General features: G+C 40.4%; 1 protein-coding gene across 1 annotated transcript in view; it reads right to left on the bottom strand.

The window, feature by feature from the left end:
• The window catches only part of USH2A (usherin), an 800,771-nt gene that overhangs the window by 219,134 nt on the left and 565,402 nt on the right, over window positions 1–16,235 (bottom strand). The window contains exons 45-48 of the mRNA XM_063441883.1: window positions 9,656–9,865; window positions 8,124–8,326; window positions 6,524–6,636; window positions 2,410–2,608 (exon numbers count right to left, since the gene is read on the bottom strand). Of these exons, the coding sequence (XP_063297953.1) occupies window positions 2,410–2,608; window positions 6,524–6,636; window positions 8,124–8,326; window positions 9,656–9,865 (725 nt within the window). The remainder of the gene's footprint in view (window positions 1–2,409; window positions 2,609–6,523; window positions 6,637–8,123; window positions 8,327–9,655; window positions 9,866–16,235) is intronic.

The following is a 16,235-nucleotide window of genomic DNA, read 5'->3' as shown; positions in this document are numbered from 1 at the left end:
ATAAAGTGGCCAATATTTTATACTTTTTATGTAATTTTGTTGATAAAATTACCAACATATTCCTAGCACCAATAAAGGATTATCCAATTGATATTTGCATTGGATATGTGGAGTATTCTGTCAAATTGAGTTTTATCTTATCCGTGATACACCTAATTTTGGCATATTATTTTTCGGTATTAGTTCAGTGTAAATAATTATATCACGCATACATGATTCTTAAGAGTTTTATTCAAATCTTTTGGGTTCCTTTTAGTTTAGTTTAGGAATTAGGACCCTCATTATTAGGCTCTAGTAATTTCCAGCATGGATAATTGTAACCCTCTCCTGATTGGTCTTCCCAAAAGCCATATTGCCCCATTACAGTCTGCAATAAATGCTGCCGCCAGACTGATGTTCCTCTCTAGTCGGTCCTCTCACACCTCACCCCTCTGTCAGTCCTTAAATTGGCTTTCTGCATCCTATGGGAGTCAATTCAAAGTGCTAACCCATACATATAAAGCACTGAACAACTCTAGCCCCTCTTATATCTCCTCACAGATCCATAGGTATGGCCCTTCTCGGTCTGTCTGCTCTGCCCATGACCTTCTCCTGTCAGCTGCTCGCACCCGTACGGCCAACTCACGCTTGCAGGACTTCTCGCGGGCGGCTTCCTTCCTATGGAATAGCCTGCCTACCGCCATCAGACTCTTCCCTAGCCTTCAATCATTTAAGAAGTGGCTTAAAACCTGTCTCTTTAGGAAAGCTTATGGTCAGGGGCGGGCCGGGATGGGGGCAGGGATAAAATGAAAACAAAAAATAAAGGAGGGGTAGAGGGGGAAGGAGAAGTATTTTTCTATTTGTAGCTATTTGGTCAGCTCCTGAGAGATAAGGCATACACTTTGAACGTATTACATATTCCCTCTGCTGCAGATTGTTACTTTCTTAAATTTGTTACTTTGATAGATGTACTTATAGTACACATTAGCTGTTAGTGAACGGAGTATATAGGTTTCCTTACTATTTTAGGAGTAGATATTTGGTTTTAGACTCCTACGGATGTGGACATTTTAAATATTATTAAGTTATATTTTATTTTCGTTTATTTCTAGGATAACTTTCTTTATTTTTTTCTTGGTTTACAGGAATGTTCTGAAGAAACCTTCTAAGTGAAAATTTGATGATAAGGGTATAAACCATACATTTATTTCTCTTTTTTCCCCATTTTCCAGAGGGTCAATAGGGTCCATATCACTATCAGATAAAATGCAAAGTATATCTTTGAGCACTAAACTCAGAAGGGGTGATATGAAATAGTAGTAACAATATTATGGTGCAGTGTCTGACTGTTTGCGTTATCTTGTGGTTGAATGTCAGCCATACAGTTGTGTTATTATTGAAAATAGGGTGTAACTGCAATAGTGGGATGAGATGCAAGCTCCATTCTTCTCTTCCTCTTAATTGTTGGTGATCCAAAGATCTTGTGGTTTTCCATTTCCAGGCCTTGGGATTAATGAGTACCCCATGTTAAAGATGAGAAATAAAAGTCTGCCTAGAGACTTATGTGCTTTGACAGCTGTGATGACTGGCACAAGGAAGAACAACACCACCTGTGGGGAGGTAGTTACCCCTATCAGACATTTTGGGACTTAGTTTTTTTTTTCTAAAATGTTTTGTATGCGTTACTTTAGATTTTAGCATTTGTTTGTTTTGTTTTGCAATGTTACAATGTTATTAGACACTGGGGGTAGCTGTTTTTATGCCACCAATTGGGGCAATAGCTTGAACGGGTAAATAATGCAGATGTTTATTAATTAAGAGGTGGAATGTAGCAAAAGTGAACTGAGTAATTAATACATTTAATGCCTATAAAAATCCATTAGTTATCAGGAATAACAAGCTGTAAGGATCTGAACCCCCGTCTTGAGACAAGTTGAATGTTTTCACACAGCTACAATTTAAGACACACCGTCTGCTACTACACCGAGGAGCAAAGTAGAACAGTCCTTGCTGGGACAGAGTGAAGAAAGGGTCTCCATCTTGGATAGAAGAGTGAGGAACACATGGCTCCAGTTCTGTGAATGAAGGGAAACAATTGGGGAAAGCTACTGAAACCGAAAATGCATGTATGCAGTCTGTATTTGACTCCAAACCCCTAAACCTATTGTAACATTGTTTGGATTTGTATATATCTATCTATAAGTAAACCCTGTTAAAAAAAAAAAAAATCACTTTGTGGAATCAGATGAATTACCTTTTTAAACACTAAAATGCATCGTGAGAGTGAACTCAGTCTGATATATGTTTGTAAGAATGCAAACCATTACTAAATGTTACTAAAACGTGTGCTGTATTGGTTATGGTGGTTGGAGTGTTTCTTCAATGAAAACCTAGGGACAAATAGTTGTTAGATGCAAGTGGTCAAGTTACCTGATGGTCAGGATTATAACATGTATCTCCACATATATCTTCATTCTTCTTGCACTTAACATATGCGCAAGACTTAAAATCGTAAGCCTTACTTAACGTCTGTACAAAACTGCATCGATGTAAGGTTTTCCTCCAAACAGTAAAGCCTAGAATAATTCCATTCGGTTCTTCTGGTAATGTCCAAAATAGCTCCACTGATCTATGTAATTAAGGATAAATTATATTGCAGATTATAAGACACATATAGCAACTCTGGTATAAATATTAACATGAATCTATTAAATATTGCTATATCTAAACACAAATGTATTAAAGAAACACTTCAAACATCTAAAGAATGTTAGTTTGCTGAAGTGGTTTATGTGTGAAGAGTGTGTCTTTTTTTTTTTTTCAATTTAACAAAAAGTGCAGATTTCATTAGAAACTGGCCCTTTTATAAATTAACCTGGTTACACCCTCCTTGCTGTCAGTCAGACAACCGGTCCTGTTACTTCCTCGTTCTGTGGTTCAGTGGAGAAAAAATCAAGAGGCAGGCAATTGCCCAAAGCACAAAAACTTCTCAGCGAGATCTGCAGATATCACAACTTCACAAGCTGTTTTATATATATATATATATATAAATATACACATACTAAATAGTGTGCTCTTTATTCAGTTGGAGTGTCCCTTTAATACATTTATCCAATCGTACTTGCTGTTTTTAGTATGGCAAACTAAAATATTTTCCTACTTCAAAAATTCAAGTTTTACAACTGCAAATGGTCATTGCAAATAAAAGCATTAATATTAATGTGACCCTATAGGTACACACTTTGGAATCTTAACCATAAGGTGATCTAAAGTGGTCTGCCAAGGGCCCAGGGATTGGATTAATGCTATTAATATGCTGAACGAAGATTGACTCCATTTACCATCCCTCTACTAAGAATGATGGGGCAAACTGGTAAAATGTCTACGGCCCCGTGCGACCCTGATCCCTTTCTAATTGCACATTGGTCATCTTCCAAGTGTGCCAAGTTGAAGAATCTGTTTTTGAGCAATATACATTTTACAGGAGATAAGTAAAAACTGTCAAATTGTGGTTTTATCACTAAAAAGTTAATTGCTTTGTGTTTACAACCTTACGTTTTTTTTTTTTTTGCACTGTTGGAAGCAAACTCAGTTGAGATAGAATTCATTCCAACTTTAGTTGTTTTGGCAGAAATGTTGCAAGTCACATGTCAAGCTTTTACAACTCACGCTTTGGTAAATATTGTCCACTGGGTCAAACCTCCAAATATGGACTGTAATCGTACTGAAACTACATTGTTTGTATTCAATCAAGAGCTTGTTTCAGGTTATAATATTTTATCTATGCTTACCTTAGATGACTAGTAATCCAAATGATTACCGATCGGTGAACGCTTGCAAAACCTGCTAATTTCTCCACACTGTTGCTATTGGTCGTGTGCGTTTTACAATAATTTACATGAAAGGTAAGTGTTCATGCTTTAACATGATGTATAGAAGTGCTTGTTACATTGTCTTCAAAATTAAAGGAAGACAGATATTTTCATACCACACCGTCCCTTCATACTCAGAGATCAGAATTAATGAATTACCTATTGATTAAATTCCTCTCTAGCAAATCCTCCATGGCAAATAAATGAACTACCGGGGCATTCATAGGTCATGGCCAAGCATGTCAGGCCAATCGATCAGCAGTTAGTATTCTTTCGGGATACAGGAGCAGTTGACGATAATATGACATGTGGGGAAAGGAATGTTAAAACAGCTAGGCCGGCTGCAAACACCCAACGAATACAAAGTGCAGCTTATCGCTTCTTGTTTTTGCATTTAAGAATGCAGACCTTTTTATTATAGCAATAGGGAGGGGTGTCTGACTCACAGAGGGTTACAGCTGGACGGCATTTTAACATAACCTGTTTTAATTGGCAGTTGGAGGTAAAAGCAGGGGTGATGTTAGGTGGCAAAAAGACCAGGGACTTCAGACCAGACGTTAATTGCATAGCCCCTCCCTCATTTAGTGACTTAAGCCCCTCTTAAACCTCCACGCTCTATTACAACTTACATCACCCTAATCTCAAACATGTCCTACAAATCACATTATGACGCCAAATCCTTGAATGAACTCAGAGTATTCTACAAACTTATATTTTATGAACTCCTCACCTTGCTGTATTAACCCTGCACCCACATAATTAAAGCCACACCATGCTGTCTTCACCTCATACCTGATATATTAACACCACACCATGCTGCATTAAAGAGACACTCCACTCTCCAAGTAAAAAATAAGTACATAAACATTTATTTTTTTAAATCACTTTTGAGTAGATATACCCCCAACTGAAAACATGCATGACCAGGAAGTGATTCAGTCATTCATGACCCTAGCTTTCTATGCAAGCCCTCCTTTTCTAACCCCGCCCAGTATTTCTGTCGCTGTCCAATCATAGACTTCCCAATGCAGTTTAATAAGAAGTATTTGAAAGGCAGGTACACTGGGCAATTACCTGCCTCTTGAGCTTAGGGTCACTGAACTAACCATAGAAACATATAGAAACATAGTATGTGACGGTAGATAAGAACCACTCGGCCCATCTAGTCCCTGGCCTTTTCTTGCAGCCTTCAAACCAGGAAAAAACAGGACCGTTGTCTGAATGAGAGCCAGTAAGGTGAAACAAGATTAAAGGGACACTGTATGCACCCAGACCACTTCAGCCCATTGAAGTGGTCTGGGTGCCAACTCCCATCACCCTTAACCCTGCCTGTGTAATTATTGCAGTTTTTATAAACTGCAATAATTACCTTGCAGAGTTAAGTTCTCCTCTAGTGGCTTTCTACCAGACAGCCACTAGAGGGACTTCCGGCTTCTTAGACGACTTTTGGTCGTCTAAACGACGCTGGACGTCCTCACGGTATGAATAATGCTTTCCTATGGGAAGGTCTAATGTGCGCGCGGACGTCGGCGAGGGAGGAGCGTGGGCAGAGCCTGAACCTGAATTCAGGTAAGTGTCTGAAAGGGTTTTAACCCCTTCAGCGATGTGGGATGGGGGGCAGTAGGGAGGGTGACACTCCAAGATTCTACAGTGCCCCAAAAAAGGGTTTGTTTTCCTGGCACTAGAGAATCCCTTTAACTTATAAAGGAGCTAGTTTTTAAAAAGAAATTCTATTGCACTTGTAAAATGAAAAAAAAAGTTAAAGGGACACTATAGTCACCAGAACAACTACAGCTTATTACATTTGTTCTGGTGAGTAGAATCATTACCTTCAGGCTTTTTCCTGTAAAAACTGTATTTTCAGAGAAAATGCAGTGTTTACATTACAGCCTAGTGATAACTTCACTGGTCACTCCTCAGATGGCTGTTAGAGATCCTTCCTGGGTCATGGCTGCCTAAAATGCATCCAAACATTCAGTAACTCCTCCCTCTGCATGCAGACACTGAACTTTCCTCATAGAGATTCATTGATTCAATTCATCTCTATGAGAAGATGCTGATTGGCCAGGGCTATGTTTGAATTGTGCTGGCTCTGCCCCTGATCTGCCTCCTTGTCAGTCTCAGCCAATCATATGGGGAAGCATTGTGATTGGATCAGGCCACCACTTCTGATGATGTCAGCAGACAGCTTGTTTTTCTGAGGCACACAGCATGCAAATCTACAGCTTCAGGCTTGTATACAGTAAGATTATGCTATATTTATGGAGGCATGAGGGGCTCAGGGGGGGCAAGATGGTGGTTTTAACACTATAGGGTCAGGAATACATGTTTGTGTTCCTGACCCTATAGTGATCCTTTAACACATTCTTTACAGTGATTTCCCTTAGAATACTTAATAGTACTACTTAATAGTGCCACCCCAGAGAACCAGCAATTAGAGTCTGGAATGAGATATAGAGTTAACAGCAAAGAAAATGTACATTGCCCTTGGTGATTGGATTTTGCAAGTATGTGACGACACTGACAGTTTGTAAGTTGCTTGTGACAATAGTGTATATTGGTTAGTGGCTCTCGAGACTGAAGACAAAGCTGTGTAAAATGTGTAAAATAATCCTGCTATAAATACATGAACTATACAGCTAATCAACATGTTTAACTTTTTTTTAACTTACCTCGAATAAACATTATTGATACTTGGTGGATGCACTTTTCTTGGTTTGTCTTCAACAGTTGAAATACGAGTACTGTTGCTTTTTGTGCATGCGTAAATTGTGCAGACCTCAATCTTAAAGAAATATTAACAATTAAATAATATGCTCGACCAGTACAGTATAAAACATGGCCAATTTTAGCACAGAAACGAGATACAAAATCGTATCATTTGTATTGAATATTTGCTGAGGTAGAATATGGCGAAGACTACCGTGATTAATTAATTTAGTAACTAATAACTTGCTTATAGATTGAACATTGCATTTCAAAGACCCTTCTTTGCTATCTGAGCAAACAAAAGGTTTTGGGAATATACAGTAATTCACAGTAAACAGGATCAGAGTGTATCACAATATGCAATATTACAGTTTACATAGCTATAAAATTTAAGATATAACACCATTATTCAAGAGTGAATTGTCTGGAATTCAAAGTGAATTCAGTATGGAGGCATTCAAAGTGTGTTAGTGAATATACTTCAAAGGTCCAGGAGTCTCCATTTCATTAAAGGAACACTAGAGAGTCAGGAAAACAAATGTGCATTCCTGAGTCTGTAGAGCTAAAACACTATTTAGCCCCTTTTCCCACCTTAAATATAGTATAAACTCACCTTATTACCAGTGCCATGCCGGTCACTGCCACAGGCTCCGTCTCCGAGCTGCCCTGATCCCATGGGAAAGCACTGGATTGTCTGAGGTAATCAATTCTGATAATCTCAGCCAAGGAGGTGGGGTGGGGGTGGAGCCAAGTCAATTGATCATTTGAAGAGCTATTTGTCCACTGGCAATGCATTATTAGCAAACGAACAAATGGTTAAAAACCCATGGCAGGGGTAAATTATGTGGAGACCTTCCTTGCCAGACGCCACATGGAAAAAGCAATAAATAAATAAAAATCCTAGATGTACTTGATAGAGTCTTGAGTAACTCCAGAACCTGCTTGTATATGTTTGACAACTATGAGATGGGGCGTGTAGTTAAGGGTAGTAGATGTGATTAGTTCAGGGTCTTTGATTTAGAGTATGGATCTAGGCAGTCTTTGCAATTAGATGTATGACTAAGGTACTATAGGAGATTATGTTATTACGTCTAGTAATGAGAGTAAGGAGAATAAAGACAGATAAACATGGACTAATAACTATAAGAAGAAACAATGGAATCAAGACATTATAGCTTGGGTAGGGTTTTGAAATTAAAGGTGAAATCTAGGTTATGGATAGAATATGTAAAACCAAGATAGAGGTTGGAGGAGACATTTGATAGATGTATCATATGGAGAAATAGGGCTGGGTTGAAGATGAGAAAAGTTTTTTTTTCTCTTTGTTTTTTAAGAACGACAAGCACAAAAGCCATCAAAATGGAAGCGTTATTGAGAAAATTCAGCTCACATACAATTTTTTTTTATTTTCGTAGAAACCACTACAAAGATTGAGTAATTCTTCTATGGGTAAAATGTATTACAAAAGAATAGATTTCTCTTAAAAAAAAAAAACAACATACAACATTAAGAAAAACAAACAAAAAAAACATATACAAGACTAAGAAAGCATAGACTACTTACGATGATGTTGTACACTGTGTATGGCGAAAGGTCTCCCACAATGAAGGCACTTGGTGAATTCATTCCTGTCTTGTAGACCTTATTATTTACATAGATAGAATATTCAGTGACAGCACCATTTGGGTTTGAAGGCGATGTCCAGATGACACGTACAGCTGTATGGTTGATGATTGCAACCTCTGGAGGGAACATGCCCTCAGGCTCTTGAAATAATAAAAGACGCTGAATAAACTCCAGCTGTCTCAGCGAAAGACCTTGTTTAACTAAATGTAGATTAGTATTTAAGTTAAGCTAAAGGTTTTGCTTTTCATCAGTTTCTCTGTGATGAAGCTATCACAGCCTGCCGTCTACTCTAAATTGGTTTAATATTATATTCTCAGTAAGGAAGCATAAAGAGTTACTGGTGGAATGGATTACATTGCCAACATTGTGTTAATCTACCATAATACGTGACCGTGGGATATTATATGAATTATCTATGCTGCCGTATTAGTAGAAAATTAACTATTACATCCACTACTGACATTATTGCATTGTGATAGGGATGAAAATTACATTTTTTTAAGTTACTTGCACAGATAATAGTTACGTTCCTGTGATTTTGAAGCTGGATTGTGTTTGACCCAAAGAACACTTAAAATTCATTGTCTAAATTACATGGAGCAAAAGTACCGTATTATCATTAGGTAAATGATCTCAAATGTTGATTATCTTATATAATAACGCCATTTAATATATACATATATGTTAAAAAAAAAAAAAAAGTCTAAATGACACAGTTATTCAAGACTGACAAAAAATAACTATGCAGACCCATTTCTTGACCAGGCACTTGGATCATATATTATCATTTTTTTTTTTTTTTTTATAAACAAAAAGGTGCTAACCTTTGGCATAAAGGAAGAAATGAAATCCTTACTTAAAGAGCTTTTTTAATGACCTGGAACATTTGCTTGGGAGGTAATGATTTTATAATGTTTGTAATGAGTTTTTATAAAGTCAGAAGATTAGATAGAATATTCCACATACATTCAGGTTCAAATCTTTTTTTTTTTTTGTTCCGCCAACTTCTCAATGGCTCATATTAGAACTATTTTTCTCAGTGGATGAACTTTTATTTAACAAGTCTAAAACATACTCCAGTATGCCTGTCATGTTACTATCATACTGCCTGACGGAACAAATCTTTACAAAATTGTTAATTGTTTCTGAATTTGACCATTTATTGACAATCAAGTTTGGTCTAGCGCACAATAGCACCGAGCAGCCTTATACATCGGAGAATAAGTTCAGACAGGGCTAATATCCACTATTAGAGTTTTATGCTCTTTTCTCTGTGGGCCATTTATTGATCTACCATTTCAAGTCAACGAGCACTTAAGCATTGTAACATTTTAGACCATTTTAGACCTTTTTTTTTTCCCGTTTAATAAAATGACATTTTAAAATGGAAGGCTGACTGATTTCAACCTTGCAAAATCAATCCATTTAGTTCTCAGATTTAGAGAGGTGCTCTAGTTTTCACAACTAACCTCCATCCATTGTCGTCACATGGATAAAATCACTGTTTATTCTATGAACTCCGTTGAAAACCTGAAGACTGAGTTGATATTTTGTATTTGGGTATAAGTCGCCGATAGTTGCGGAGGTCATGTTTGCCGAAAATTTCATTGTTTTGGATGATTTTGACGAGTTCAAAAACAAAGTGTAAAGTTCAACATCCCCTTGCAAATCGTGTACAGCTTGAAAAGAGAAATAAAATATGGTTAGGGGAATTTTTATGATAGTAAGAATTATTTTTTTTACAGATAAATGTTTTTTCAGTAAATAATGAAAAGCAAATGTGAGAACGTGTGCAACCTATACGAATGCTCACGTTGAACTGTCCAAGTATTTTATGAAATAGCAGAGCTCTTTACATTTTTTTACATGTCCATTAAACTGCAGGAAAAAAATATTTTTCTCTTGTATTGTAATTATTTTCATGGTACACGAGGGTTCCAGGGTTCATGTACATGCCTTTTCAGAGGGGTTTTTTTTTTTTTATATTTAGGATTTTTGTTTATACAAGTTGTGATTAGTTGACAACCTGCTTGCACAATTGAGGCCAAAATAATCAAGTTGTAATAGTCAAAGCTGAATCACCCTCTAAGCTAATTGGCCGTCCCCTTAGGGTCTGGTCGTCAAGAGGAGCTCAGCTGCAGCTTATAGCCATGGCCTGGTTGGCTAAATCTGAGAATCTTCCGTTAGCTTAGATTTTGCAGAACAGAAGTGTGTTTCTACTGCCTCATATTACATAAAGAGGGGGGACATCTGGAAATATATAATAACCTGGTGGCTGCCATGCTGAAACATTAGACGTAATTGTGACAATGTGCAAAGCGTGAGTTGCTTGGAGGAAAATAAGACATATGGGGTGAGCAATAACCATTTATGGAGAGATTTTGACATTGAGAGAAAAGTAGACAATTGCATAGAATCGAGACACTTGGGTGTGGTCCACTTTGTTGAAAATTCATACACATGGGAGGATGTTAAGATAATAACTGTGGACATTTGATTGATAGATCATAATTTAACTCTATACAGTGGATGTCTTCTGTGTGGTGCTACTTGTGGAACCCTACATTCTACTTTGCCAATTTGCAAAGTTCAAGGTCAAATATTGGCTATAACAGAAAGTGTATCACTACTGCTTATTAAAGGTAAGAATCTTATGAGCTGTTGATTTGATCAGGATTATGAATGAGTTTGAGCCCATTAGCACACATTAGCCATAATTTTCTTCCACAAAAAACAGGAATGATTTACATAATTTGTAAACAAAAAACGGAAAAAAAGCTAACACAAATCAAGTTTCTCCTGCCTGCTGTTTTACACTGATTTGTGCCACAACCAGGAACATCTTGGCAAGATTAGCCAATCACTGATCTCCCAGTGAACTCAAGGGGAGTCAGTGAACATTTACAGTGCTTCCCCATAGAAATCCAATATGGCGTGTTCACTTATTGAAACTTTCATTGAAGTAAAAGATAGCTCCCCTTGATTTTAGGGTGAGAATGCTACATATAATCCAAATAGTGAGGGCATGGCTGTAAGGTAACTACAGTCTGACACAATCCTGGAAATATAAAAAAATAACCTTTCAGGGTTGGCATGTTTGGAATCCTATACATTGCTCCTTCCTTCAAAATAAACTTTTTAAAATTATCTTTCAAGAAGATTTTTCCTCATTAGTTCATTTTATGTCTTTTGTGAATTTTATCTTGAAATAAATATTAGAAGTAGAAGAAAACATAGTGAGAAAAACTGATTTAAAACATTCAATTCGGGGGATAACATGCTACAACTTACAATATGCAAATTATATAATATATAGAGAAAGGTTGAAAGTCTTATCAACACTATAGGGGACAGTCTCACATTAGAAATATCATTAGGTTCCCTTTCATATTCTAGGCTTCCTCCAAGGTAAAATACAAGGTGCAGCTTTAAATACCTTCTAGGCCCGCAGAGCAGCTAAGAAAGCTGCTTTTGTTGTCTGAAGCATCCTGCTCCTAGTTGAACTACTGTGATTCAGCGAGGGAATATCCCCCTTCCATTGAGGGCAATTTTCACCCCCACAAAAGACTCCCTTACCCCCAGGGTCTGGCATAGGGGCCCCTTTTTCTGCGCTAGAGATGCATAGCTTCTACCCATACTTGTGATGTCAAAGTAGTCAAAATGCATGCCAGATTAAGACAAACCAATGTGAACAACTGTTTTTCTCAGTTGCTGTTTTGTTTCAATTTTTTAATTTTATTTTATTTTACTATAGATTACTTTCTTTCATTTTCCCTTATTTCATTTTCTCATATCTCATGTTATTTTATGTATGTTCCTTTCATTTCCTTATTGGATCCTTTTGATCAATCAATGTCTCTGCATATCAGGCGATAACCTGTATTTACCTTCTTACTACCCACACAGGGTGAAAGATATTACAACCCTTTCAACCCTTTCAAGACTTGCTGCCATAAAATCGTTTGAGCCGCGCTTCTCTTTACTTGGTATCGTAGCCGCTGAAACTCAAATGCACCTAAGGTAAAACTCATTATACTCCTTTTGGTACTCACCGTTACAGTCCCACACTCCAATAGGAGACAAACAAATACAACAAAACACAAACTACTCGCCTCCCTGCACTACACACGACCCCGTGTCGTGAGAAAGACTGGTCGAGGGCCACACAGTGGGCCACTCACCAGGCTCTCTCTACTTCCGTCCCCACATACACTGGCATCTCAGATATAGGACCAGGAGATCCCCATCATACTCCATCCTTCCCCACCCTCAGTGTCTCACCATCAGCCTCCAACTCTTTCCTGCTCCACTCTGACCCCCATGCCAGCCGTTATCCACGACATGACCAAACACTGTGACAAGATATGGGACACCTGGCTCATAGAGTTTCCAATTTCCACATAAGGCCCGAGCGGCCCACTCAACCACTCTCAGTCCACCCTCTCTCACCTCTGTCAGAGACACCTAACCCCACCACCTCACGCTACAACATTACATGGCACATACGGACCTTCCTCATCAAGGCGGCACTGAATGAACAGAACTTCCCAAGACGACGGAAGTCACCACTTACCGCGTTGTACTATCCAGAAATCACAAGGCCCGCTTGGCATCCAACCCCAGCCCTTACCCCTAACGGCGATGGATGCGCACCTAACAATGGAAAATTCTGGTTGAGTCATGTACGTTACTCGGACCCCAGAGTGGACGCTACAAATACCAGGTGAACGGAAGCCTGTATGCTCTAGTTAGCAAATGGAAATACTAAGTATTACAACACTAATACATTTTTAAAAATTTTGTCCTATCCTATAACATTGTTCAACTACATTGTACCCAGAATCTGCTGTAACCACCTACACAGCATAGAAATAGCATAATGTTATACACTGTTTATTGTTCAATTACTTGCGATGTACAATTACTGCGACAAACCTGTTACACAATCGAACTAATCACATCTTGGTTATATTTTATCCTTATTCTTTCTGTACCAAACAGTTTTGACAGTATTTTATCTCCGATTACAAGCAATATATTTAAAAATCAGAATAAAGAATGTTAAAAAAACAGATTTGATTCAAAAAAAAGTGTCTTCACGCCTATTATATTAGAGCAGTGGTTCCCAACCTATTTTGACTTGAGTACCCCTTGGCAGACCATTTTAATGAATTGTACCCCCATGTTAGCAAGATGTTTGTAATTAATATAGTTGCTATTATTTAAAATGTATACGTTTTTCTGTGCCCAATTTCCCTTTTTTTTTCTATCTGCTCTTCCTCTGACAATGGGTGTGGAACTGTGACAGTTTATGAGCAGTGTGTGGGAGGGTGACATTGTGGGGGGGGGGGGGGCAGTATGAGGGAGGAGGATAGTGTGGGAGGGCATGTGACAGTGTGGGGAAGGTGGGTGACAGTATGAGGGGAGGACAGGTGACAGAGCGTGGGGGCAGTGTGTGTGGAGGGTGTCAGCGTGGAGGAGTGGGGTAACAGTGTGTGGAAAGGGGATTGTGGGGGGACAGTATGTTGGGGGGACAGTGTGTGTGGGCAGTGTTTGGGGATGTTGGTGACAGTTTGGAGAGGTTTATGACAATGTGAGGGAGCGTGTGACAATGTGGATGTGTTTGACAGTTTTAAAGGAAGACAGGTGAAAGTGGGGAGGCTATGTGTGGGGAGGATGACAGTGTGGGGGGTAACAGTTTGAGGAGGGCAGGTGACAGGGTGTGGGGAGGTTGGGTGACAGTGTGTGGGGAGGGAGGGGACTGAGTGTGGAGGGAGGGGACTGACAGTGTGTGGGAGGGTGACAGTGTGGGAAGAGGGTGGCAGTGTGGGGGCAGCAAGTGGGAAGAGGACAGGTGTTAGGTGTGGAAGGGAGCTCGCGGTGAGGGTGACAGTGACCGTGTGGGAGGGTGACAGTGGCAATGGGGAGGATGACAGTGGGGAGGGGGACAGTGGGGAGGAGTGCAGTGGCTGTGTGGAAGGGGGACAGTAGGGAGGGGTGCTGCCACTGTGCAGAAGGGGAGCAGTGGCTGTGTGGGAGGGGTTCAGTGGGAAGGTAGCAGTGGCTGTGTGGGAAGGAGACTGTGGGAAGGGGGGCAGTGGCTGTGTGGGAAGGGGACTGTGGGAAGGGGGGCAGTGGCTGTGTAGAAAGGGGACAGTGGGGAGGGTAACAGTGGCAATGTGGGAGGACAGTGGGGAGGGGGCAGTGTCTGTGTGGTAGGACGACAGTGTGGAGGGGCAGTGGCTGCGTTGGAGGGGGGCAGTAGCTGTGTAGGAGGGGTGCAGTGGCAGTGGGGAGGGGGCAGTGGCTGTGTGGGAGGGGGTCAGTAGTTGTGTTGGAGGAGGACAGTGGGGAGGGGCAGTGACTGTGTGGGAGGGGGGCAGTGGCAAAGGGGGGCAGTGGCTGTATGAGAGGGGGACTGTGGGAAGGGGGGCAGTGGCTGTGGTAAGGGTGACAGTGTCAGGGTACCTGAGGTCTCTACCTCCGAGAGAGGTAGAGACTTAGTCGTTCATCCATCCGGACGGCTTGATTTCCCTCTTTCTCGCGGTCCATCCGGTCATGCAAAGCCGGCCGCGAGGGAGTGACTCCCTTTTATAGCATGACGCCCGGAAGTCGACGTCAGGACGTCAACCCGGAACGACCTGTCACTCAATTGGTTCAGGACCAATCAGGACTCGTCGGAGGTGTGTCTACTTATCTGAACAGGGCATTTAACAGTGCTTCTTTCATTAGCTCATTGCCCTGTCGTGGTTCTAGCTTGTTCTAGTCACTCAGTGCTCGTGTTTTCTAGTTATCCCTTTTGGTTTTGACCCGGCTTGTTTGCTCTTCTCTGCTTATCTCTGTTACCCTTGATTCGGCTTGTCTACCGCTTACCTGTCTTCTGTTACCCTCGACCTCGGCTTGTCTTTGACCATTCTCTACTGTACTACTTACGTTAGTCCGGCCATTCTAAGGTCCGGTATACGTATCTGGCTACTGTTTGTACTTTGCGTGTTGGATCCCTGTCCCGATCCTGACATTACGACAGGGCCAATGGATCCTGCAAGTACAAACAGTCAGCTTGGTTCTCCTGATCCTAGGTTTGAAGCCATGGATCACAGAATGGATCAGATGGCGCTAGCGCTACAGGCGTTATTATCTCGTGCCAATAATCCACCAGAGGAGTTACGTACTACTCCTATCTCTCCTGTAGGTTCAGGCCTAGAGGTAGCCACTGTAGGTGCTTCTTCTCGCATTACCCCACCAGTACGTTATGGTGGTGCTCCTGAGAAGTGTCGTGGGTTTTTAAACCAAATTAGTATCCACTTTGAATTGCAACCTCGCTCCTATCCTACTGATAGGGCAAAGGTGGGATTTATTATCACCTTACTCATTGAGAAGGCTCTGAGATGGGCCAATCCACTATGGGAGAACGATAACCCGTTAGTATATAACTATAACGCATTTGTAGCTGCTTTTAGAAGAACTTTTGACCCTCCAGGTAGAAAGGTTAATGCAGCCAGATTACTGTTACGCCTGAGACAGGAGAACCGGACACTTGTGGATTATGCACTAGAGTTCAGGTCTCTGGCGTCAGAGGTCAAGTGGAATGAGCAGGCGTATATGGACGTATTTTTGAATGGGCTATCAGATGTAATCCTTGACGAGGTTGCTACTAGAGAACTTCCTGAGAATTTAGAGGATTTAATTTCGTTCATTTCTCGTATAGATGAACGTTTAAGAGAGAGACAGAACACTCGAGAGAGGAACCGGAGACCTTCCTTTAGGTTAGCTCCCGCATTTCTAAGTCCTGACTCCACGGTCTCATTGCTCCCTGAACCTATGCAGATAGGCTATACCCGCCTCTCTGAGGAGGAGAGACAGTACAGGAGAAGGGAGGGGTTATGTATGTACTGTGGAGCCAGAGGTCATTTACTCTCGAACTGTCCTAACCGCCCGGGAAACGCTCGCACCTAAGTTTCTCTAGAGGACAGGCCTTGGGTGTTTCTATTTTGTCCTCTACTTCTAATTATAAAGATCACAGGCTTCTGCTACCAGTTTCCTTAACCT

Source organism: Pelobates fuscus, chromosome 2 (assembly GCF_036172605.1).
Source record: "Pelobates fuscus isolate aPelFus1 chromosome 2, aPelFus1.pri, whole genome shotgun sequence".
NCBI classification, from domain to species: Eukaryota; Metazoa; Chordata; class Amphibia; order Anura; family Pelobatidae; genus Pelobates; species Pelobates fuscus.
Note: the sequence above shows the minus strand (reverse complement) of the source record. Positions and strands in the feature narration are given on the sequence as shown.